At 38.5% G+C, this 22,918-nt stretch overlaps 2 protein-coding genes across 2 annotated transcripts; both read left to right on the top strand.

Annotated features, from left to right (window-relative positions):
• Positions 1-12,717: 12,717 nt before the first annotated feature.
• On the top strand, positions 12,718-14,421 carry LOC121399205 (misshapen-like kinase 1). The gene is made up of 4 exons (XM_041579279.1): positions 12,718-12,729; positions 13,901-13,966; positions 14,083-14,142; positions 14,261-14,421. The coding sequence occupies exons 1-4, from the start codon at positions 12,718-12,720 to the stop codon at positions 14,411-14,413; spliced, it is 291 nt and encodes a 96-aa protein (XP_041435213.1). The 3' UTR covers positions 14,414-14,421.
• Positions 14,422-14,868: 447 nt separating this feature from the next.
• LOC121399204 (traf2 and NCK-interacting protein kinase-like) lies at positions 14,869-20,014 on the top strand. The gene is made up of 9 exons (XM_041579275.1): positions 14,869-14,973; positions 15,091-15,181; positions 15,382-15,500; positions 15,993-16,144; positions 16,485-16,660; positions 16,904-17,005; positions 17,291-17,416; positions 17,889-18,005; positions 18,437-20,014. The coding sequence occupies exons 1-9, from the start codon at positions 14,869-14,871 to the stop codon at positions 19,249-19,251; spliced, it is 1,803 nt and encodes a 600-aa protein (XP_041435209.1). The 3' UTR covers positions 19,252-20,014.
• Positions 20,015-22,918: the final 2,904 nt, after the last annotated feature.

Raw genomic sequence — 22,918 nt, 5'->3', positions numbered from 1 at the left:
TATAATATTCGCCCATTCAACTATTCGCCAGCGTGTAAATTCGCCCGAATTCCCTATTCGATTCTACTCCCCAGTGGAATTTTGAGGGATTTAACCCCTCGAAATTCGACCCTTGATACATCTGCCCCTAAATAAACCCAATAGGCTGGTTTTGCCTCCAATAAGGATTAATTATATCTTAGTTTGAATTCATAATGAAACTCAAAAAATGTTCATACATACTAAGCAATGTTGCATGCCTCTTCTTTACTTTTATGGTAAATTTCTTTCTAATATTCTCTTATTAAAGGGAGATGCATAAAGTTGCATATCGGGCTTTCACCACTTGGACTCCTTGGGGCTAATTTACTTATACCGATTCCATCATGTGCGGTTCATTTAGTACGCTCCACATTTCCTGATCCTCAAGGCCAATATATGGGATTTTTCTGGGCAGAGGACTACCCAGCTCAACATATGGCACTTGATTAGTTTAGTTTGTGTATAAATAACATATCGGTTTATATTTTTGTTGTATTTGAATTTCAAAATATTTGTTTTCACAGTTTATTATTGTACTTCATAAATGGAAAATAAATAGAGAATGTAAAACTGTATTGGTTTCAAAAAGAGAACTTTATATTAACAGAAAAACGTTTTATTTTTGAAAAAACAATGTTTTTGAATAATATACATATACATTTCTTTATATTTGCAGTACACTTAAAGGGATCCTGTCATCGGAAAACATGTTTTTTTCAAAACACATCAGTTAATAGTGCTACTCCAGCAGAATTCTGCACTGAAATCCATTTCTCAAAAGAGCAAACAGATTTTTTTATATTCAATTTTGAAATCTGACATGGGGCTAGACATATTGTCAGTTTCCCATCTGCCCCCAGTCATGTGACTTGAGCCAGCATGGAGAGAAGTGCTTTCTGGCAGGCTGCTGTTTTTCCTTCTCAATGTAACTGAATGTGTCTCAGTGGGACCTGGATTTTACTATTGAGTGCTGTTCTTAGATCTACCAGGCAGCTGTTATCTTGTGTTAGGGAGCTGCTATCTGGTTACCTTCCCATTGTTCTTTTGTTTGGCTGCTGGGGGGAAAAGGGGAGGGCGGTGATACTCTAACTTGCAGTACAGCAGTAAAGAGTGACTGAAGTTTATGAGAGCACAAGTCACATGACTTGGGGCAGCTGGGAAATTGACAATATGTCTAGCCCCATGTCAGATTTCAAAATTAAATATAAAAAAATCTGTTTGCTCTTTTGAGAAATGGATTTCAATGCAGAATTCTGCTGGAGCAGCTCTATTCACTGATTCGTTTTGAAAATTTTTTTTTTTCCCATGACAGTATTCCTTTAAAAAAAAGGTTTTATAATTCTGTCTGTAAAAACAGACTAATAAATGCAAAGCCTTTTCATTCTAATTTACAAAACGAATGTTGATTGTATTTTATAATGAAACATAATATATACAAATGTAAAAAAAAAAGCCATGTATTGTAACTTTAGGGTGAAAGCATTGTCTAGAAAGACTACAACGATGGGAAGTTTGTCTCCGATAGTGAGCTGCAGTTTAACAAATACTATTGCAAACAGGACCTTGGCTAAGTTAAAGCAATAGTCAATATTGTTTGAGAATAGACATTTAGATGAAATAACATATTGGGGCAGTTACGCTTTATTTAGAAGCAAAGGTTTAGGAATGAAATCTATCATTACATTACAAATATAAGCATAAATCTTAGTCAATAAAACGAAATTATTGAGCAAAACGAGAGGTAGGTTTTTCCACCAGTTCTTTGTTAGATTGCCTTGGAATTGGAGCTATGTTTCCAGGAAGTTTAGAATTAGCAGATTCCCACTCTAAACACTTCTCACCGGCTAAGTAGGAGAGTACGTCACGCATTATGTCAAAGGCAAAATCAAAGTTTTTGAGCTTGTAAACTGGTTTGATAACCCAGTCTTTTCTTTTTATCTTGCTATACTCCATTCGGTGACGCAAATCACCTTCGGATCCCATGGACATAACATTAACTTGTAGACGGGCTTGTTCACGTTGCACATTCCTATTATGATCAATAGCAGCTAATTGTGTCCTTTCAATCATACCATCCATGAACTAGTGGTGTCTCTTGGAACGATGTTTAAAGGACAAGGAAAGTGTAAAATATTATAAGGCTAGAAATGCTGTATTTTGTATACTAAACATAAGCATGAACTTACTGCACCACAAGCCTAATCCAACAAATGATTTATGCTTTCAAAGTTGGCCACTGGGGGCTGTCATCTTGTAACTTTGTTATACATCTTTGCAAGACTAAGACTGTGCACATGCTCAGTGTGATCTGGGCTGCTTAGGGATCGTCATAAACAAAGCTGCTTGAGTTCTGCATGGCTGGGAAGTAAGGCGGGGGCTCCCCCTGCTGTACATAAGTATGATTGTTTCCCTGCAGAGCAGTTAGGGACCGTCTGACAATTCCTATCCACAGCAGTAAATGAAGGGACAATTTCACTGCATACAGTCAGGTTTCTTATAAACACTGTACACATTTTTTAATTAAAGTATATTGGAGAAAGGTTTATTTTTCATTAAAGAATGTAAAAATGGGATTTTATTGTTTTGCCTTTCCTTGTCCTTTAAGCACATTGCTGTGGTATAGTTCCAATTCACCAGCTGTTTTATGTTTTTTATCACTGTGCGATTTTCTACAATTTCACATAGCTTGAGGTGTGCAATCGATCCTTTCTTTAGCCAAAGTCGTCGTTTGTCAGCTTCATCTTCTATCTCCTCAGGCTCATGGTATAGCCGTCCAACTTTCCATCGGTGAACACCAGTTACATGATACAAGACGGAACACCATTATTCAAGGAGGACATCTACATTGCCATCACAAGTTCTGGCTGCCCACCAAAGATGATGTTTTATTGGAGTAATCCACTGTGCTAATTCTCGACAACTTTTCTTCTTACTTATTCTTCTTACAATCTTATTGCCAATGGATTTAGCAAAGTGCCATATGTCAAACTGGTGAAGGATTGTTTCAAATTTTTCTCTCATCGCCTTCCATACAGCACTATGCCTGTCAGTACATACCAGCTTAACATTAACCTTCTTTTTCAACAGTTTTTTCAGTGTTTTTTTAAATGTTTTCTTCTCTAGGGCCACAGAGGATGATGCCGGTGACACTTGGGGGCAGATTTATATAGGATCGAATATCGAGGGTTAATTAACCCTCAATATTCGACTGCAGAATGTAAATCCTTCGACTTCGAATATCGAAGTCAAAGGATTTACTGCAAATAGTACGATCGAACGAAAAATCGTTCGATCAAACAATTAAATCCTTCGAATCATTCGATTCGAAGGATTTTAATCCATCAATCGAATGATTTTTATTCGACCTAAAAATTGTTACAAAGCCTATGGGGACCTTCCCCATAGGCTAACATGGCACTACGGTAGGTTTTAGGTGGCGAAGTAGGGGGTCCAATTTTTTTTTAAAGAGACAGTACTTCGATTATCGAATGGTCGAATATTGGAACGATTTTTAGTTGGAATCATTCGAATTGAAGTCTAGGTCATAGTTGAAGGTCGAAGTAGCCAATTCGATGGTTGAAGTAGCCAAAAAAATCATTTGAAATTCAACGTTTTTTTATTCTATTACTTCACCCAAGCTAAGTAAATAGGCGCCCTGGTCAACATTAAAGTGTACAATTTTCTAGATTCCAGAAAGGTGTACACACAATATTTTGCACAAAAACCAGGGCTATCACACTGCCCATCGCCGGACAGACATACTGGTTTGTCTCCAATTTCTTTCAAAGTTTCTTTTGGCTCCATTTGCCAGTGATGATTGACTGTTGGAAAAAGATATGTGCGTTGGTTTTGATAATGAGTTGTTTTGCCAACTTGTTTCAAACCAAGTATCTTGTTCATGTGACTTACTTTATTATAGTTCGAACCACTCAGAAGAATAGCTGCAAACATCATTATATTGCCTACTGGCATTCTTGTTTTTTTAGGTTGACTGTCCCAAAGATGGAATTTATGTCCTTCATAACAATCGGCAAACACACTTTAGAAAGAGCCAATAATTTTCTTCTTAATGTTTTTTATTGGATGGGGACAATTGATTCCTCCCTTGCATCTTGAAGACATAAGAAGGGTATCCAGACATGACTCAAAAACCATAAACTTATTTTCTGTTATGAAATCTGGAATTTTTGATTGGTGGAAAACCTGTGAGTCAATTGTAGAATCTTTAATAGTTTCCTCTTGCTCCTTCTCCATTAATAATAAGCTTTCCATGGAGGGCTTATAAGTCTCTTCAAGATGATCAGCACCTGTAAGTTCAATGCTTTCTGCAGTTGTCTCTAATGTCTCCTCCAAAGGTTGATAATTATATGGATTTTGAAATTCACTAGAATGACCTTGATCAAAAGCAGTTGATTTAAAGAGGGTTGCAAGCCCATGTTCCAGAGGTGGTGACTGAAGTATATTGGGTATTCCTGATTCAAAGTCCAATATCACATTGTATAGATTTATGCTTCTGTGGAATATGTGTTTGAAGGGCTCTATTTTTAGAGAAATGTTTTGGATTAGTATTGATACCGATTGTCTTTGTATTTGCAAAATAGATAGGGTGGCTCCCTGTATCAACAAGTAATGGATTTTTGTTTCAGATCGATTTCTTTGGATGCCGTGAAGTGGCCGCCTCATGAAACGAAATGCTTTGTTGGACAACCGTAGAAATATCTTGAGAGAATGGTGGTAATTGAGTGACACCAGATGTTGATGGTACAGAGAATAAACTTTTTTCCATAGTAGTACTTGATGAACTTTGCAGAGAAGTACTTGCACTCAGCTCTGATAAATAAACATGAACTTACTGCACCACAAGCCTAATCAAACAAATGATTTATGCTTTCAAAGTTGGCTACAGGGGGTCACCATCTTGTAACTTTGTTATACATCTTTGCAAGACTAAGACTGTGCACATGCTCAGTGTGGTCTGGGCTGCTTAGGGATCGTCATAAACAAAGCAGCTTGAGTTCTGCATGGCAGGTAAGTAAGGCGGGAGCTCCCCCTGCTGTTCATAAGTAAGATTGTTTCCCTGCAGAGCAGTTAGGGACCGTCTGACAATTCCTATCCACAGCAGTAAATGAAGGGAGAATGTCACTGCATACAGTCAGGTTTCTTATAAAAACTGTACATATTTTTTAATTAAAGTATATTGGAGATAGGTTTCTTTTTCATCAAAGAAAGTAAAAATTGGATTTTATTTTTTTGGCTTTACATGCCCTTTAAGAGCTCTTTGGAGGAACAGACTGAACTGAACTGTGAAATATTTACCAGACTCTGTTCAACCACAAATTTTACTAACTCCCCATTTCCCCTCTCTGATCACAATATGGTCACATTTCAACTCTCACTAACTCCCTCCTCACCCCCTGCTATTCCCCAAACACGTACTTACCGTGACTTGCAAGCTGTAGTCTCATCTCTCTTCTTCCTTTGACTCTCTTCACTCTAATATCTCAGCCATCTCATGTCCTAATGTGGCTACCTCTGTCTACTACAGCACACTAACCACTGCCCTTAATGAGCTTGCTCCTGCAAAAACTAAACGTTCTAGACCCAATCCACTTCAACCTTGACATACTGCTCATACAAAAGCTCCAAAGACACTCATGTGCACTTGAGCATCGCTGGCGCAAATCCCATTCAGAATCAGACTTTTGGAGCTACAAATCTGCCCTGCGCTCCTATAACACCAGCCTCTTCCAAGCCAAACAAACTTACTTAACTTCACTCATTAACTCCCTTTCTAAAAAACCAGCACAATTTTTCTCCACCTTTAATTCTCTTCTTTCCTCTTCTCCATCCCCTCCATGCACATCTGTCTCTGCTCAAGATATATCTGCTCCTTCACCTCTGTTACTGATGAGGAAGTCTCAAAACTATTGGCCTCTTCTCACCTTACCATCTGCCCGCTTGATCCAATTCCTTCAAAACTTCTCCGCAATACCATTCCTTCTCAACTGGAATGTTTCCTTCTCAACTTAAACATGCTTTTGTCACCCCATTCTTAATCTCGACAACCTCCTGCCTATCTCTACCTTTCATCTCTAAACTACTTGAGCGTCTAGTCTACAACCAACTAACCTCATTCCTCTCTGACAATAACCTGCTGGACTCCCTGCAATCTGGGTTTAAGCCACAACACTCCACGGAAACTGCCCTGACTCGACTAACTAATGACCTTTTACCCGCTAAAGCCAACAATCAATTCTCACTACTAATACTGCTTGATCTCTCAGCTGCATTTGACACTGTAGATCATCCACTCCTCCTCCAGTCCCTCCATTTACTTGGCCTTCGTGACTCGGCCCTGTTCTAGTTCTCTTCTTACCTCACTAATCGTTCCTTCAGTGTCTCCTACAATGGAGTAGCATCTTCTCCACCATCTTCTACCTCTTTCTGTTGGGGTTCCTAGAGGCTCTGTCTTGGGCCCATTATTATTCTCCCTCTATACTTCCTCCCTCTGCAAACTAATCAACTTGTATGATTTCCATTACTACCACTACCAATACTATGCTGATGATACTCAGATCTATCTCTCCTCTCCTGATCTCAACCCAGAACTCCTAACTCGGGTCTCCTCCTGCCTGTCAGCTATCTCTACTTGGATGTCACAACACTACCTTAAATTAAACCTCTCAAAAACAGAAATGGTTCTCTTTCCCCCAAATAACACCAGTAACATCATGGAAGTAGGAACTTGGATGAAGCAGCGCACACTCTCCTCACAGTTTGATAGTTTGAGCCCGGTGCACAGTGTAGAGGGCACGGCAACCCCCAGGAATACGTACTAGGCAAACAGAATCACTGGCACACGTGGCAATTCAGGTGCCGGGTTACCCCGTGCTCTTTATTGTGCGGACGTGCAACGTTTCGGGGTGACAACCCCTTTATCAAGCATACTAAAAAAGACCAAAATGCAAGTATATAACATGTGATCAATTAACATGTTTAGCATAATTAATAAAGTGACCAGCCCCTGTAAGGGTTCATACAAAATAGTAAAACATTCATAAAATTCTTGTGAAAGTGTCCAAGCAGATGACAATGTAGTGAAGAGTAAAAGGTTTCGTATATGCAACAAATGTATCAAAGTGTCCATATTGTGAAAAAATGTGTCGCTTGTTCCACAGTTACAACATTGTTGCATCTATAAAAAGATAAAAGATGTACTGATAACAAGCACAATAAAGAGCACGGGGTAACCCGGCACCTGAATTGCCACGTGTGCCAGTGATTCTGTTTGCCTAGTACATCATGGAAGTACCCATCATAGCTAACAATTCCACTATCACCCCCTCTCCCCAGGCCCGGTGCCTTGGGGTTATCCTAGATTCTGCCCTGTCCCTCACTCCTCATATCCAGTCACTTATTAAATCATGTCACTTCCACCTAAGGAACATATACAAAATATGATCATTTATCACCATACCAAGCAACTGCCCCACTAAAGGCTGAAAAGTGTGGCATGGATAGGGGAGATTGGCCTCTTCAGTTTGGGCACCTCTGCCTTTAGTGCAGGCGAGTGGATATTTATTTCAGAAGTAACTGGAGAGGGTGGTGCCCTTTAATAGGTCTGGCCAGATGGTGACAATAGAGCAAGGTCGTGCCTTTGGGACAAGATGGAGACAGTAGAGCAAGATAAAGGCAGTAGGGAAGAAAGGCAAGATGGGGACAGTAGGACAATAGGCAAATATCCTACAACAGACCAATGATCCTACTCCAAGAGCCTGGGATGAAGGAAGGTCTCATTAGGAGAAGACAGGGTTGGGACAGTTTAAGTAATATCTTACTCTTTGAGTGAGAGGCAGGATGAGGGTAGTTAGTACCACAGTCAGAGGCTCCAGTGAGGGTTAGTACTGTGCAGTATCAGGGATAGGAGATTCCTAAAGAAATACCCACTGAGAGCATAAGCTACTACTGGGGACCAGCCTTGTAACTATAGATTAAGCTGAACCTATTGTTGCAGGGGGCCCAGACCATGGGGTCTGCTGTAAAGCTATCCCCAGCAGCTACTCTCCTATCTCAATAACTACAGTGCACACAAGCATATGGCCAGGGTGAGGAGGGGAGATGTTTGGGGATTGCTCAGCTCAATGGGCCCAATAGAAATGTTTTGCAGGGGAGCCTGGAACCATGTAGTTTTCCATCGCTGGGGACTAGTTCTACCTTTGTAGTTTTACAACCAGTCAACCAATTAGTAAACATCTGTGAGAAAGTAACATCTAGTACAGGTATGGGAGCTGTTATTGCGAAAGCTCGGGACCTGGGGTTTTCTGGATAATTTGGATCTCCATACCTAAATTCAACTAGATACTGAGCTTAGACTGAATACCAAACTAAATCAATCCCCTAATTTGCATATGCAAATAAGGACCCCCTTCAAAAGAAATCAGCATACCAAATGTGTCACCTTCAATTGTCAAGTCATGTGAGATTAAAGGCTCAGATTTGATTTCACAAAGAACCCAAAATTTGGATGAAAACCATGGATTAGGGAGTTTCAGATCTGAGAGTATCTTAGGTGTATATTGATCATATATCAAATCATAATATTATGAGTTTGTGCCAGCATGGTTTTATGCGTAATAGATCTTGCCAGACATAATTCAATTTCTTTGTATGAAAAGGTGAACAGGGACCTGGATTCTGGGATGGCAGTGGATGTGATTTACTTAGACTTTGCTAAAGCATTTGATACAGTGCCACACAGAAGGTTACTGGTTAAATGAAGGAATGTTGGCCTGGAACATAGTATTTGTACCTGGATAGAGAACTGGCTAAAAGATAGACTACAAAGAGTGGTGGTAAATGGAACATTTTCTAATTGGACCAGTGTTGTTAGTGGAGTACCGCAGGGCTCTGTACTAGGTCCCTTGCTTTTCAACTTGTTTATTAATGACCTGGAGGTGCCATTGAAAGTACTGTTTCTATTTGTGCAGATGAGACTAAATTGTGCAGAACTATAGGTTCCATGCAGGATGCTGCCACTTTGCACAGTGATTTGTCTAAACTGGGAAACTGGGCAGCAAACTGGAAAATGAGGTTCAATGTTGATAAATGCAGGTTATGCACTTTGGCAAAAATAATATAAATGCAAGTTCTACACTAAATGGCAGTGTGTTGGGAGTTTCCTTAAATGAGAAGGATCTTGGGGTCTTTGTAGATAACAAGTTGTCTAATTCTGGGCAGTGTCATTCTGTGGCTACTAAAGCAAATAAAGTTCTTGTATAAAAAAGGGCATTAACTCAAGGGATGAAACATAATTGTGTCTCTTTATAGGTCCCTGGTGAGGCCTCATCTGGAGTATGGGGGCAGTTTTGGACTCCAGTCCTTAAGAGGGATATAAATGAGCTGGAGAGAGTGCAGAGACTAAGTGCAACTAAACTGGTTAGAGGGAGGGAAGAGTTAAATTATGAGGGGAGACTGACAAGGTTGGGGGTGTTTTCTCTGGGGGAAAAAAGGCGCTTGTGAGGGGACATGATTAGACTTTACAAGTACATTAGAGGACATTATAGACAAATAGCAGGGGACCTTTTTACCCATAAAGAGAATCACGTACCAGAGGCCTCCCCTTCAGACTAGAGGAAAAGAAGTTTCATTTAAAGGAACAGAGTAGGGGGTTCATCACAGTGAGGACAGTGAGGTTGGGGAATGCACTGCCGGGTGATGATTCAGTTAATGACTATAAGAGGGACTTGGATGATTTCTTGGACAGACATAATACAAAGGCTATTGTGATACTAAACTCTATAGTTAGTATAGATATGGGGATATATCATTTATGTGACAGTAGGGAGGGGTGTGTGTATGGGGCTGGGTTTTCATTTGGAGGGGTTGGACTTGATGGAATTTGTCTTTTTTCAACCCAATTTAACTATGTAACTATGTAACTATGATAGGCAATGCCGTAAGATATAGAAATCAAAATTTACTGAAATACATTTAACTTTTTTTTTTAATGAAGGCCAATATTATGTTTAAATAAAACGTGTTGGGGGCTTTGCATTTAAATTAGGAGATACAAATCCTACAGTAGATTAAAAAATAATGTAGTTCATACAAAATATGTTTTAAGTGGCAGAGTAGCATAATCCACATATTTCTTTAAAAACGGCAGAACATATTCAACATTGTACTAAAAGTAAACTTGTTACAAATGTACAAATAATGTTCATTTATTCAGATTCTTTTTTCCATTTATGGGCCAGATTTAGTGATGGGCGACTTTGTCCTGATTTGCCAAATCGAAATTCATGTCGAAATTCATGAAACGGTAGAAAATTAATGAAACGGGATGTTTGACGCCAATGACAATTTAGCGCACTTTAGTCAATTGCCGCATATTAAATTGTCACCTGTGTCAAAATGGTCGCCACCAACCAAAACGGTCACCAGCGTCAAACTTTTTTTGATGCCAGTGAAGTGTTTCATGAATTTATTCGCCAGCTGCAAAACACAGAAATTCGCCGCAAATTCTCACCTGCCGAATAATTTCACCCATCACTAGCCAGATTCAATTAAGAGAGAAAAACTTATCTCAAGGTTTATCATGGGAAAATTCATGGACAAGATTCAAAGAGAAATCATTTTTAAAGCTTATTTCTATAATTCATTTGGATCCAATGTTAACAGAACATCAGTCACAGGAATCCATTGATGCTGTTTCCCTCAATTGAGCCCATAAAGAATTGTTACAGTTGCCGCACAAATTACCCTGATACCAAAAAAGGCAAAGACCTGTCTTTCTGTGACTTATTTTATCCAATATGTTAAATAGAGATATGACAAGTCATTCCCAACTGCCAATATCATAGACTTTCCCAGGCAAGTTCTTCTACTGCTCATTCTAATGCGATACAGTCAAGGCCTCAGACTGAGCGTAGTGGGTGTGTTTATAGAAAGGTATTGGTCTCAAGTGCATTGCATACAGCCTTAATTATGGGCTCCTTATTATTGGAGCAAATTTGTTATTTTTCCACTGGATCCCAATGCCAAACAACTACAAATTAACCTCTCAATGGCTTAGTGATTTTAGTTAGGGGTTACATGTACTTTACAGGGCTTTTTTACTAACATTTCATTTTTTTTCCATGATTTTTTTAAAATGCGCGGTTTACCTTTATTTGTAAGAATTTATAAAAATATTTGAGATTTATTCCCTCCAAGGGAAAACATGTTGAGGTGCTGTAGAAGTCAGTGGGAGCTGCGTTGAACTTTTTGGACCTCTTTAAATGAATTATGATTTTTTTTAGAGGTTTTTGGATTTTTTCTCTGCTACAAATTGTCCAAAAAAACTCACATTTTTAGAGTTTTTTTTATTTTTGGTTCTAAATTCTTTGTATAAGTTTAGCCTACTTTTACGTGTGTTTTATGTAATTCATTATAATGAACTTTTATTTGTGGGCACTTTAATAGAAATGTTATCATTAAGATTTATTATGAAAGTAAGAGAGTAAAAGAGCGTGTACATAAACATATAGAAAATCCTATTAAATAAGGCAGAAGTAGTGATGGGCGAAATTAGCGAAATGGCGAAAAATTTGCAAAATGGGACGTTTGTCGTGTATTCAATGGGCGCGCTGTAAATTTTTGCCGGCATCAAAATGGTCACCCGCTTCACAAATGGTCACAGGCATCAAACTTTTTTTTGCGGCAAATTTATTCGCCAGCCGCGAAACTCGGAAATTTGCAGCAAATTTGCGGCTGGCAAATAAATTTGCCCATCACTAATTAACTAAATGTTCACATTATTTTATAGTAAATCTATACCATTATGTTACATTTTTTTCTCATAGTCTATTTAACACCATTAAGGATGGGCGAATTTTTTCACCTTGTTTAGCCGCAGAATTGATGCCCATAGACCTGAATTTCATCACACGTCAAAAAAAACATTTTTTGCCGCCCATAGACTTTAATGGATGTTGGCGAATTGTCGCCGGCGGCGAATTTTTGGCTAAACGGGTCAAATTCGCCCATCTCTAAACACCATTTAATACTGTTGTATTGTATTGACTGGTGCTGGACTGGAAATTCAAAACGTATGGAAGCAGATTTAGACTATGATCTGCTATGAATGTGTTCTATTGTCTAGCTAACCTGTTTAAAATTATAACAGTTTAACATGAACTAAGCCTGTGGTTGATTCAAATCTTAATTCTATTATGACATAATCAACATCATCCATGATGACATCAATAACATTATCATCTATTGTGACATCATCAACATCACCTATTGTGACATCATCATCACCTATTATGACATCATCGACATCATCCATTGTGACATCAATAACATTATCATCTATTGTGACATCATCAACATCACCTATTGTGACATCATCATCACCTATTATGACATCATCAACATCATCCATTGTGACATCATCACCTATTGTGACATCATCAACAGCAGAGGAATAGATTAATACACGGCACAGAATAGTCATTTGCATTTCAGACATCAGAGGTAAGTGCAGCTGATCATTTTACAGGTTTCTAACAATCGTTTATATCATATATATCATATTATATTATATTAGTTGTGAAAAATATAGACATAGGACAATATCCTAACTATCCCTGATTTTGGTATAAATTAATAGTGATGAACAAATCTGGCTTGTTTTGAAAACTTCTCAAAACCATGATAAACTTGGTAAAATGGTGACATTTCAGTAAAATATGAGCAAATCATTGGAGTCAATAAGCATTTTTTTCCATTGTGGTTTAAAAAAAAACAGGTGGAAATATTCTCATAATGCCATGGGCATTTACCCAATGAGGTTTTAAGTGTTTTTGTTTGTTTGTTTGTTATTGCTTCTGGTGTATCACAAATTTGTTAAAAAAATGTCACCATGAAACTGTACCAGGGGAAAAGTTTGCTCATCCCCATAAATGATTAGCAATAATGTAAATAGATGATATAGATCCATTGGATTGCACTAAATAGGCTTTGCTTTTGTTACAAGCTCCAACCTGATGTTATTTCTCTTCTCTTTCATCAAACGTGAAGAATTCGAAGACTCACTTCCAACTATCTGTTGTCAGAAATGGGATTTTTGGACTGTTTCTGCTGTTCTTCTTTCAGGAGAAAAGTAAGGCCATTGCAAAGGCTTCTCTTTTTATTTATAATAATAATAATAATAATAATAGTGTTTCTATATATGGTAGGAAGGACAATTGTCTGTTAATGGATTGTTAATAAAGAAATAAAACAAATTCTATCTTTTTATTCACAGAAGCAGAAAGAGACAAAACCATTTTCAGAACTTTACAAAGTAAGCAAGAGTGTATTATATGTTGTCTGAACTCCAGTGGGGCCCTAAGTGGATGAAAGAACCAATCACTGAGCTTTATCTGGGATCTATAATATAAAATATTGGTTTAGCCGAAGTGTGGGAGCCTTTATAGCCCTTGATCTATTGCTGCAATATGATGTCTTTTTATTTAATAGCACTGCTTCTTCATTTGTGGACGGCTTTATTCTAAAATGTATTCCACTTTTCTATCATTCCTGCTTTTACCCCTCTCCCTCTCTTTCCATACACATGTTAATATCTCTGGTAGGAGGTTATCAACTCCTTACTCACAATTCTATGCACCCTATTATTTCTATATTAAAAGAGTGGTTCACCTTTAAGTTAACTTTTAATATGTTATAGAGTGGCCAGTTCAAAGCAACTTATCAATTGGCCTTTATATTTTCTTTTTTATAGTTATTGCATTATTTGCCTTCTTCTTCTTTCTCTTTTTAGCTTTCTAATGGGGGTCACTGACAATGGTGACAACGGCCAAAGAAATTAAAACTCTTTTATTTCTTTTTTTAGCCCATTACCAATAAAATCACCTTAGGGAAAGAACTTGGCAGCGGAGGCCATGGACAAGTCTATCAGGTAAGACACAAAATGTTTCCAGAAAGGAATAAATACAGCACATTGGATTGATCTGTTAGTGACAGCTAATACTAAATCTTGTAGAAAAGTCCCAACAAAACATTTCTGCATTACAGGGTCAACATGCCAAGAAAGGCAAAGTCGCTGTTAAAGTTGTCAGCCTTGAAGATGAAGAGGTAAGTTGTCTTTGGTGTTTCATTGAATATTTTACTAAAGTTGAATGAGAGGGATGTAGTTCGGGGTCTAGTGATGCATTGTCTGTAAACTAAAGTTCTTTCTTTTATTCTGCTCTAGGATCAAGACTGGGTCAGAGAGGAGCTGTATTTCCTCAGCAAATTCTCTGCCCACAGAAATGTTGCCACTTACCATGGGGCATATTTTCAACCAAAAGCTTCAGAGGAAGAACCTGACAAGCTTTGGGTAAGTAAAAGTTTTATGATGTTCTAAGCCTTGTGTTTTAGTGCAATGTCGGACTGGCCCACCGGGATACCAGGAAAACTCCCGGTGGGCCAAGGTGTCAGTGGGCCCTCCTGCTTCTAATCTTTTAGCCTATATCATGGTCATTCTCTATTTCTTTATGGGAATAAAGAGGCTTGATAATGGAAGAATAGAGTATAGTATGTAGAGAAAAGAGACTAGTAGAATAAAGAGGTTGAGTGAGGAGAGGAGGTATAATAGTTTGGTGAGCCCTCAACCTAAGGTTTTCTGGTGGGCCCCTGGTATCCCAGTCCGACACTGTTTTAGTGTCATTTCAAGGGGAAGCTCTCCCGATTGGCTACCATGCTGGAAGTTGCCCGGCTACATCTAAATTTAACGAAGTCTATTACTATAGATGTGGAATTCGTTACAAAGCTTTTCCAGTATAAATCAGATCTTTTTTTTCTTCTTCTTTTTAGATTACGATGAAGCTCTGCGGCGGCGGCTCCATCGGTGACTTAGTCAGCAGCATGAATGGTAGTCCCCTTAGTGAGAAGTGGATTGCCTATTTCTGCAGGGAGACCTTACATGTATGTCTAAATATTTCCATTTCAGGCTTCTTCTTGCACCTCTTTAACACACCTTTACGTCATTAACTCTATCACGTGACTTTTCAATCCTAATAATTGTTAATTCAATTTCTACAGGGTCTGAAACACCTACACAAGCACCGCGTCGCCCATCGAGACATCAAATGTCTCAACATTATGTTGACAGAAGAGGCAAAAGTCAAAATAAGTAAGTGAAGCTTTTTTCTCAAATAATGATGAACAGTTGCCAAACACTAGGACACAATGTATAGTTTAAAGGTCAAGCGGCACGTGTATTTTTACTAATTAATTGCTGTGCACACGCAGGCCATTTCCCTACTAATTAATTGCTGTGTAACTAGGACTGAGAATATTGATGATTATAACATGTCTCATTTGTGCTTTTAGTTGATTTTGGCATCAGCGGAATGCTTGACAAGGAAACAGGGATGTGCTATGAAGATCTAGGAACCCCTGATTGGAAAGCCCCGGAAATTTCCACAAGCCAACAGGGATATGACGTGAAGGTAAATCACATGCTTGATTACTGTTTTATCATAATCATCTATTGTGCTTCATAATTTGGTGTGAAATTTAAAATAACGAGTGGAATTAGTTGCGCCTTCCTCTATCAGCGAGACACCCCGTTATTTTTGCGTGATAGTGTATAGCTCAATACACTTTGGGGAATGCAGTTCTCATAGTAGAAGGATGTTATTAATTCACCATGTCTAGTCTTTTATGGATATTTTTTAAAATAAATCACCATCGCAGATTATTTTTACCATTAAAAAGACTGAAATGAGGAAAAATATTTGTATCTGTGAATTATATACAATCCATTTAATTTCTTTGTATTATTCTTTATTTTTTTCAGTGTGATATATGGTCATTGGGGATGGCAGCATATGAAATGGCAGAGGGACAACCTCGTAAGTAAAACTCAACAAATCTCATGTCTACATTGTAATCAAGGCAGGAGGTTTTGAGATTAAACCTTGTGCTATAGAGACGTGTAGGAAACCATATCATGTAGCGGAATATTTAAGATCATTATTTTACTGATCCTATTTTACTTTGAACAACTTTTAGCATTTGTTGATATTGACCCAGAGGACATCGTAGACCATATCCTTCAAAATCCTACACCAAAACTGCCATCAAACAAATGGTGAGTCATTCTCTAAATGGGGGTTTCATTTACAACCTGACTTTACCCATTTACCCAAAAAAGATGCATGGGTTTATTTAGGTTCTACATTCATTGCACAATCTGCTGTATATTCTATAAAGTCAATGACATCCACCAAGGTGTAACCTTGTTATCTTATTACCTCAATATATTATACTTTCTACTCACTGATGTGCCCTTAAGAATGGCCATTGTTTGCCGTGCCATTTTCATATATGCACAGTAATTATTGGAGCCTACAGTATGTATTTAAGAGCCTTCTCTCAAGGGGAGTTTAACCAGAAAGCTGAAGTTAACAAATATATTCATCTTTTTCCAGGTCAGAAAAATTCCAATCATTTCTGGAGTTATGTTTGGAGAAGAATGTTAATAGCAGACCAACTGCAAAGCAACTCCTAAAGCACCCATTTGTTAAAGATCTGCCCCCTGACAAACAGATCAGAGGGGAAATTAAGGACCACCTTAAGGCTCTTAAAGCACGACGCTCTATAAAAGGTAAGTGAACTAACAGCTAGTACTTGACGTTTAGGCATCAGCATTATAAATATTAAGTTCATTGGACATGGAACTACCGGCTCCTGGAGGTGATAATGGCTGTTTCTGTAGCAACTTTTTAGAAAGATAGATTAGTTTGAGTAAGAATTGTATATTGCTATTAGTTCCGAATCTGGAAGGGAAGGTTTTTATAATTGTTTTATATGCAAAACAGAGTAACCAAGAATTCCATTTGTATTGCAGAGAGTTGTCCACATAAAAGGAACCTCACACCATGCCTGAAAATAGTTTCAGATGAAGAAGAAGAAGATGAGGAGGAGGAAAAAGAGAGCAAGACGCCTCAAGGTAAATTTGAAAGGGGGGTTCAAGCCATGATGGGAATAGTGGAAGGAGAATGGTTTTGTACCAAATGCAAAATATAAAATTGCCCTTTCTTTGCTTTGTTTAAATGTTCATATCCCATACTTGCTCAAAGATATAATATATTATATTTATATATAACTAGATATATGGGCAAAATATGTACAATGGATCCCAACCCTCTGTCTATGAAAACAGACAGATCTATGGTTTCAGGATGATTATAGGGACAGTTATGTAATGAAGGTGCCACTTGTTTTTTTGTTTTAGAGAGAAGTCCAACAATACCTCTTAGAAACCGGAACACACCATTCCGAGAGAAAGTAAATCCGCTCACTATAAAATACTCAAGTGAAGAGGAAAGTGAGGAAGAAGAAACTTCTAGAGCCTCACAAGGTACATTATGAAAGGATGTCCTATCTAAATCCCACAGAAAACATGTGAAATACAGACCCACGTCTCTTACATTCATTCACCTACTCACAGTCACGTTTCAGACACCAGTTGCCATCAGTTTAGAAATGTGTATAGGAGACATAGAATAACCATGATGGATCCAATCTAATATATTTGGGATGGGGCTGGAAATGCTACAACCATAAAACACATTAGAAACATTTACACGAGCCGTTTATCTTCCCACACGTTCAATGTTTGCTGTTATTTCAGCTTTAAGTAATGCATAAGTTGCAAGATACAATAGTTGTAAGTTCCTGGTAGAACCAGATACATTATTATTATAAATACTTGTACCCATATAACATCTCACACTCAAAGTCAATATCACCTGAGATTCTTTCACCTTTATATGAAAATGTAACTGTATTAAAGGTACAATGGTTTAACTCTGATATTCCCCTTTATTTAGAATTACAAAAGACCAGCCAATGTAAACGGCAAAGTACACCTTATAAGAGTAAACTAAATCCTCTAAAGATACAATATTCTTCAAGTGAGGAGGAAAATACTGAAGAACCTACTAAAGGTAAACATAGAATGGATTTTAAAATCAAATATATTAGACAATGTTGTAGTTCAGTTAGATTGTGAGGGCTGTTGCCTACGCCCAAGGATGATCAGAAACACAAGAGATGAACACAAGAAAAGACCCTCTTAGATTGTAAGCTTTATGGGGCTAGGACCTCCTTCCTACTGTGTCTCTAACCACATGGCACTTAATCTCTGTATAGTTGTACTTAATTATTTTATTTATTATAATGCTTGTCCTACACAAATTTGTATCAACTGAAAAATTGGGTTATTCCTAGTTGACATGTCTCCAAACTAAGCAAAACATACAGTATCTGTATTAGGGATGTAAAACAGAGATACATTATCAGTGCACGTTTGTCTAAAGTCAATTTAAAAAGAAAGTCTTTGATTTTCTATATTGTAATTTTGTTTAAATTATTTTAGACCTTGAAGATAATGAATGTGAAGAGCTTTCCAATGAGTCAAATGAAGTAAATTCTGTACAGGACGATGACTCATGTGACCAGGCCCCTGAGATGAAAGAAGAAGCCTCAGTTGGTGATGGTTCATATAATACTGAACCTGGCACTGGAAATGAGGCTGATGAGAAAGAAGGATCATGTGACCAGGCCTCACAAATTAATGAAGAAACCTCAAATGCTGATGGTTCTTTAAATCCTAAACCTGAAAATGGCATTGAGGAGATAGATGGCCCATTTCAACAAACTGCAGAAGAAGAGGAGCCATTGAATCCAAACCCTGGAGTTGAAGAAGCCTCAGTTGGTGATGGTTCATGTAATACTGAACCTGGCACTGGAAATGAGGCTGAGGAGAAAGAGGGATCACATGACCAGGCCTCACAAATTAATGAAGAAACCTCAAATTCTGATGGTTCATTAAATCCTGAACCTGAAAATGACATTGAGGAGATAGATGGCCCATTTCAACATATTGCAGAAGAAGAGGAGCCATTGAATCCAAACCCAGGAGTTGAAGAAGCCTCAGTTGGTGATGGTTCATGTAATACTGAACCTGGCACTGAAAATGAGGCTGATGAGAAAGAGGGATCATGTGACCAGGCCTCAGAAATTAATGAAGAAACCTCAAATGCTGATGGTTCATTAAATCCTGAACCTGAAAATGACATTGAGGAGATAGATGGCCCATTTAAACAAACTGCAGAAGAAGAGGAGATATTGAATCCAAACCCTGGAGTTGAAGAAGCCTCAGTTGGTGATGGTTCATGTAAAATGTATTAAATCCTGAACCTGAAAATGACATTGAGGAGATAGATGGCCCATTGCAACAAATTGCAGAAGAAGAGGAGCCATTGAATCCAAACCCTGGAGTTGAAGAAGCCTCAGTTGGTGATGGTTCATGTAATACTGAACCTGGCACTGGAAATGAGGCTGAGGAGAAAGAGGGATCATGTGACCAGGCCTCACAAATTAATGAAGAAACCTCAAATGCTGATGGTTCATTAAATCCTGAACCTGAAAATGACATTGAGGAGATAGATGGCCCATTTCAACAAACTGCAGAAGAAGAAGAGCCATTGAATCCAAACTCTGGTGGTGAAGAGGTGACAAGCCAGGAGCTGATTCATCCCTGAACACCACAGAAATAGGGTCATGCCCAATAACATTCTAGGCTACTGGCCCTACTGATGCAGCATACCTTACCCCAGTGGGAGCACAAAAAGCTACGGGTGGGTGGAGGGGTTAAGGAAGCTGCATCTTATCAACCGCCTCAAGCAGTATGGGGCATAGAAGCCCCTGCATGTGTCCATATAATACATTTAAATAAAGCTAAATAAAACCAAATAAGCAAATCTTTATTCTTGTAACTGCAGTATCACCATTTTGGCATAGGATTGTGAAGTTTCAACTTAGTGGAATATTCGTCTGTTGTTGGCTTGTAATGGGTAGGAAGCTCAATGCTTTATGCTCTCTGGGAACTACCTTATAGCACTCTATAGGGAGAGATTAGTTAACCGTATAGGTAGGAATAGGCAAGTTAGTAAAGTAGCCCTAAAATGTGTTATTTATCAAAGTAAAAAAAAGCAATGAAAACCTTGTTCCCTTTTAAATGAACTGTTAGTATGATGTAGAGAGGGATATTCTGAGACAATTTGTAATAAGTTTTCATTTTTTAGTTGTGGTTTTTGAGTAATTTAGATTTTTATTCAGCAGCTCTCCACTTTGAAATTTCAGGTATCTGGTTGCTAGGGTCTAAATTCCCCTAGCAACCATGCATTGATCTGAATAAGAGACTGGAATATAAATAGGAGAGGCCTGAATAGAAAGATGAGAAATAAAAAGTAGCAATAACAATACATTTGTAGCCTTACAGAGTATTTGTTTTTCAAGATTGGAAAGAGTCAGAAGAAAAAGGCAAATAATTCCAAAACTATAAAAATGAAGAGCAATTGAAAAGTTGCTGAGAATTAGCCATTCTATAACATACTCAATGGCTGAAAGTAACGTCTCAAGGAAGGTGAAAGCTCCTTTTCATTCCTTCTACTTTGCACCTTGTGTGTGGGCTTTATCAGAGCCGGCTGAAGGGCACATTGGGGCACATTGTAAACAGCAACTCCATTATACACGAGAAATGGGAAAACCCAGGGGCCCGGGGCCCTAGTGTATAACATTCAGCAACTTATTCATAAATATTTAAAATTGCCAGAGGACATGAGCTTTTGTGGCAAGTCACATGTCCGTACAAGTCAGTGTAGAGCGTGCGTTACATGGGACTCTCTGTTATAATGATTATATCACGGTAAAACTTGTTTTTTTCAAAATAGATTTTTTTTTATATATATATATCTAATTCAGAAATCTGACATGGGGCTAGACATATTGTCAGTTTCCCAGGTGCCCCCAGTCATGTGACTTGTGCTCTGATAAACTTCAATCACTCTTTACTGCTGTACTGCAAGTTGGACTGATATCACCCCTCCCTTCCCACCAGCAGCCTAACAACAGAACAATGGGAAGGTAACCAGATAGCAGCTCCCTAAAACAAGATAACAGCTGCCTGGTAGATCTAAGAACAGCACTCAATAGTAAAATCCAGGTCCCACTGAGACACATTCAGTTACATTGAGTAGGAGAAACAACAGCCTGCCAGAAAGCAGTTCCATCCTAAAGTGCTGGCTCTTTCTGAAAGCACATGACCAGGCAAAATGAGCTGAGATGCACCTACACACCAATATTACAACTAAATACACTTGCTGCTTCAGGAATGACATTTTATATTGTACAGTCAATTATTTGCAGTGTAAACAGTGTCATTTAGAAATAAAAACGGCACAATAAAAATCATGTCAGAATCCCTTTGTATAAACTCTCGCTGTAAGATAGAGGAAGCATTAACCCCCTAGAGAATCTTTCTTGACACTAGGGGTGAGTTGAGAAAAGTTTGGCCAAGTCTGAGGTTCCACATGTGGGAATAGCAGCTCAGTTTTAACGTAAAGCTACTGATGTAACTAGCGAATGGGGGTTTCCTAATCAGCAACTCAGACATTTTTATATTGAAATCAGATGGATCCAAACTTATACTGCTCCCCAGCCTGGACACAAACAGTAAGAACAAAAAGACTCACTGCACTACAGGACATTTTCTGGAGTAAAACAAAGGATCCTCTGGGGTTTAGATCAAGTTCAGTAATGTGACTGCAATTTCTCCTTGTCTCCACTAGATGGCAGAGAGCGCTCACCATGACTCCTAGTGAAGAGAGATCCTAGTTATGAGTCAAAATGCAGGAAAACCTGCGATAGACAAAGTATCCAGCGGTTCTGCCATGCCATGCAATGTATATACAGATTATATTACAGATCAGTGCAAACGATAGACAGGGGCCTGCTCAGAAGAGCTTGCAATCTAGTAACTGCTAATATGTACATTTCCCTTACAGAGCATTAGTGAATGCAGTTGATGAGGGAAGGGGGCAAGTCTCACTGCATTACTGGGCAAATTGATGTAAAACATGCGGCATCTCTATAAAGCGCTGCAGACTATGTTGGCGCTATACATAAGGGGCTGATCTCCCCACTAGGAGACCTTGCAGTGAAATCATTTTAGGGCCTGACAGAATTTTGGAAATAAGACCATTTCTAAAGCACATATATCAAACCCCCCTTATAAATCAGTATCCCTCTGGCATAGCTTCCCAACTGTCCCATTTGTGACGGCTCAGTCCGCTCTTCTGGGTTTCTTTCTGAAATGTCCCGAGTTTGTCTTTGATTTCCTACACTGACACCAGAAAAAGAGACAACATTTCTGAAACTTAATTAAATAAGAGGCTTTTGGCAGAGAACCTAGAATAATCAGCCCCTGCACTGAGATACAACTGTAACTATTAAATAAGAGACTTTTGGCAGAGAACCTAGAATACTCAGCCCCTGCACTGAGATACAACTGTAACTGTTCTCTGAGACTTGCAGTTTAAAAGGCAATTTCACTCTCATTAGCAAAACTGTTATAACATATAAAATAAGACTAAAACCCCCAGAAATGTGTTCAGACTTTCCATAACCTGCTGAATTTTGTAAAAATTGACATGGTAATTAGGAGGGGTGTTCAAAAATGTGTGCACGTGACTAATCTTTTTGTTCCTCTTTCCAATTTTCAAATGTTGGGAAATATGCTCCGGGCCTGGGATCCCCAGCAGTTGCAGGGAGAGCTTGCACTCTAGTTAGCTTGCCGATGGGTCATGTGACCTGCAAAGGTTCTTATGTACTATTATAGGGGAGTGATTGGTTTCTGTACTATGTGATCAGCCGCACTGTGCAGGGGAGGTGAGCGAGGGAATGACACCTGTTATAGACCGGAGCACATTCCTTCAGTCTTATATTGAGAAGGTGCTGCTCCAATGTGTCTTTTCCATCAGGTGCTGAATGTGAGAATGAAGCCCGAGATTTATAG

Source organism: Xenopus laevis, chromosome 1S (genome assembly GCF_017654675.1).
Source record: "Xenopus laevis strain J_2021 chromosome 1S, Xenopus_laevis_v10.1, whole genome shotgun sequence".
Lineage (NCBI taxonomy): Eukaryota > Metazoa > Chordata > Amphibia > Anura > Pipidae > Xenopus > Xenopus laevis.
The sequence above is the reverse complement of the archived record's forward strand: the minus strand, read 5'-3'. Positions and strand labels throughout refer to the sequence as shown.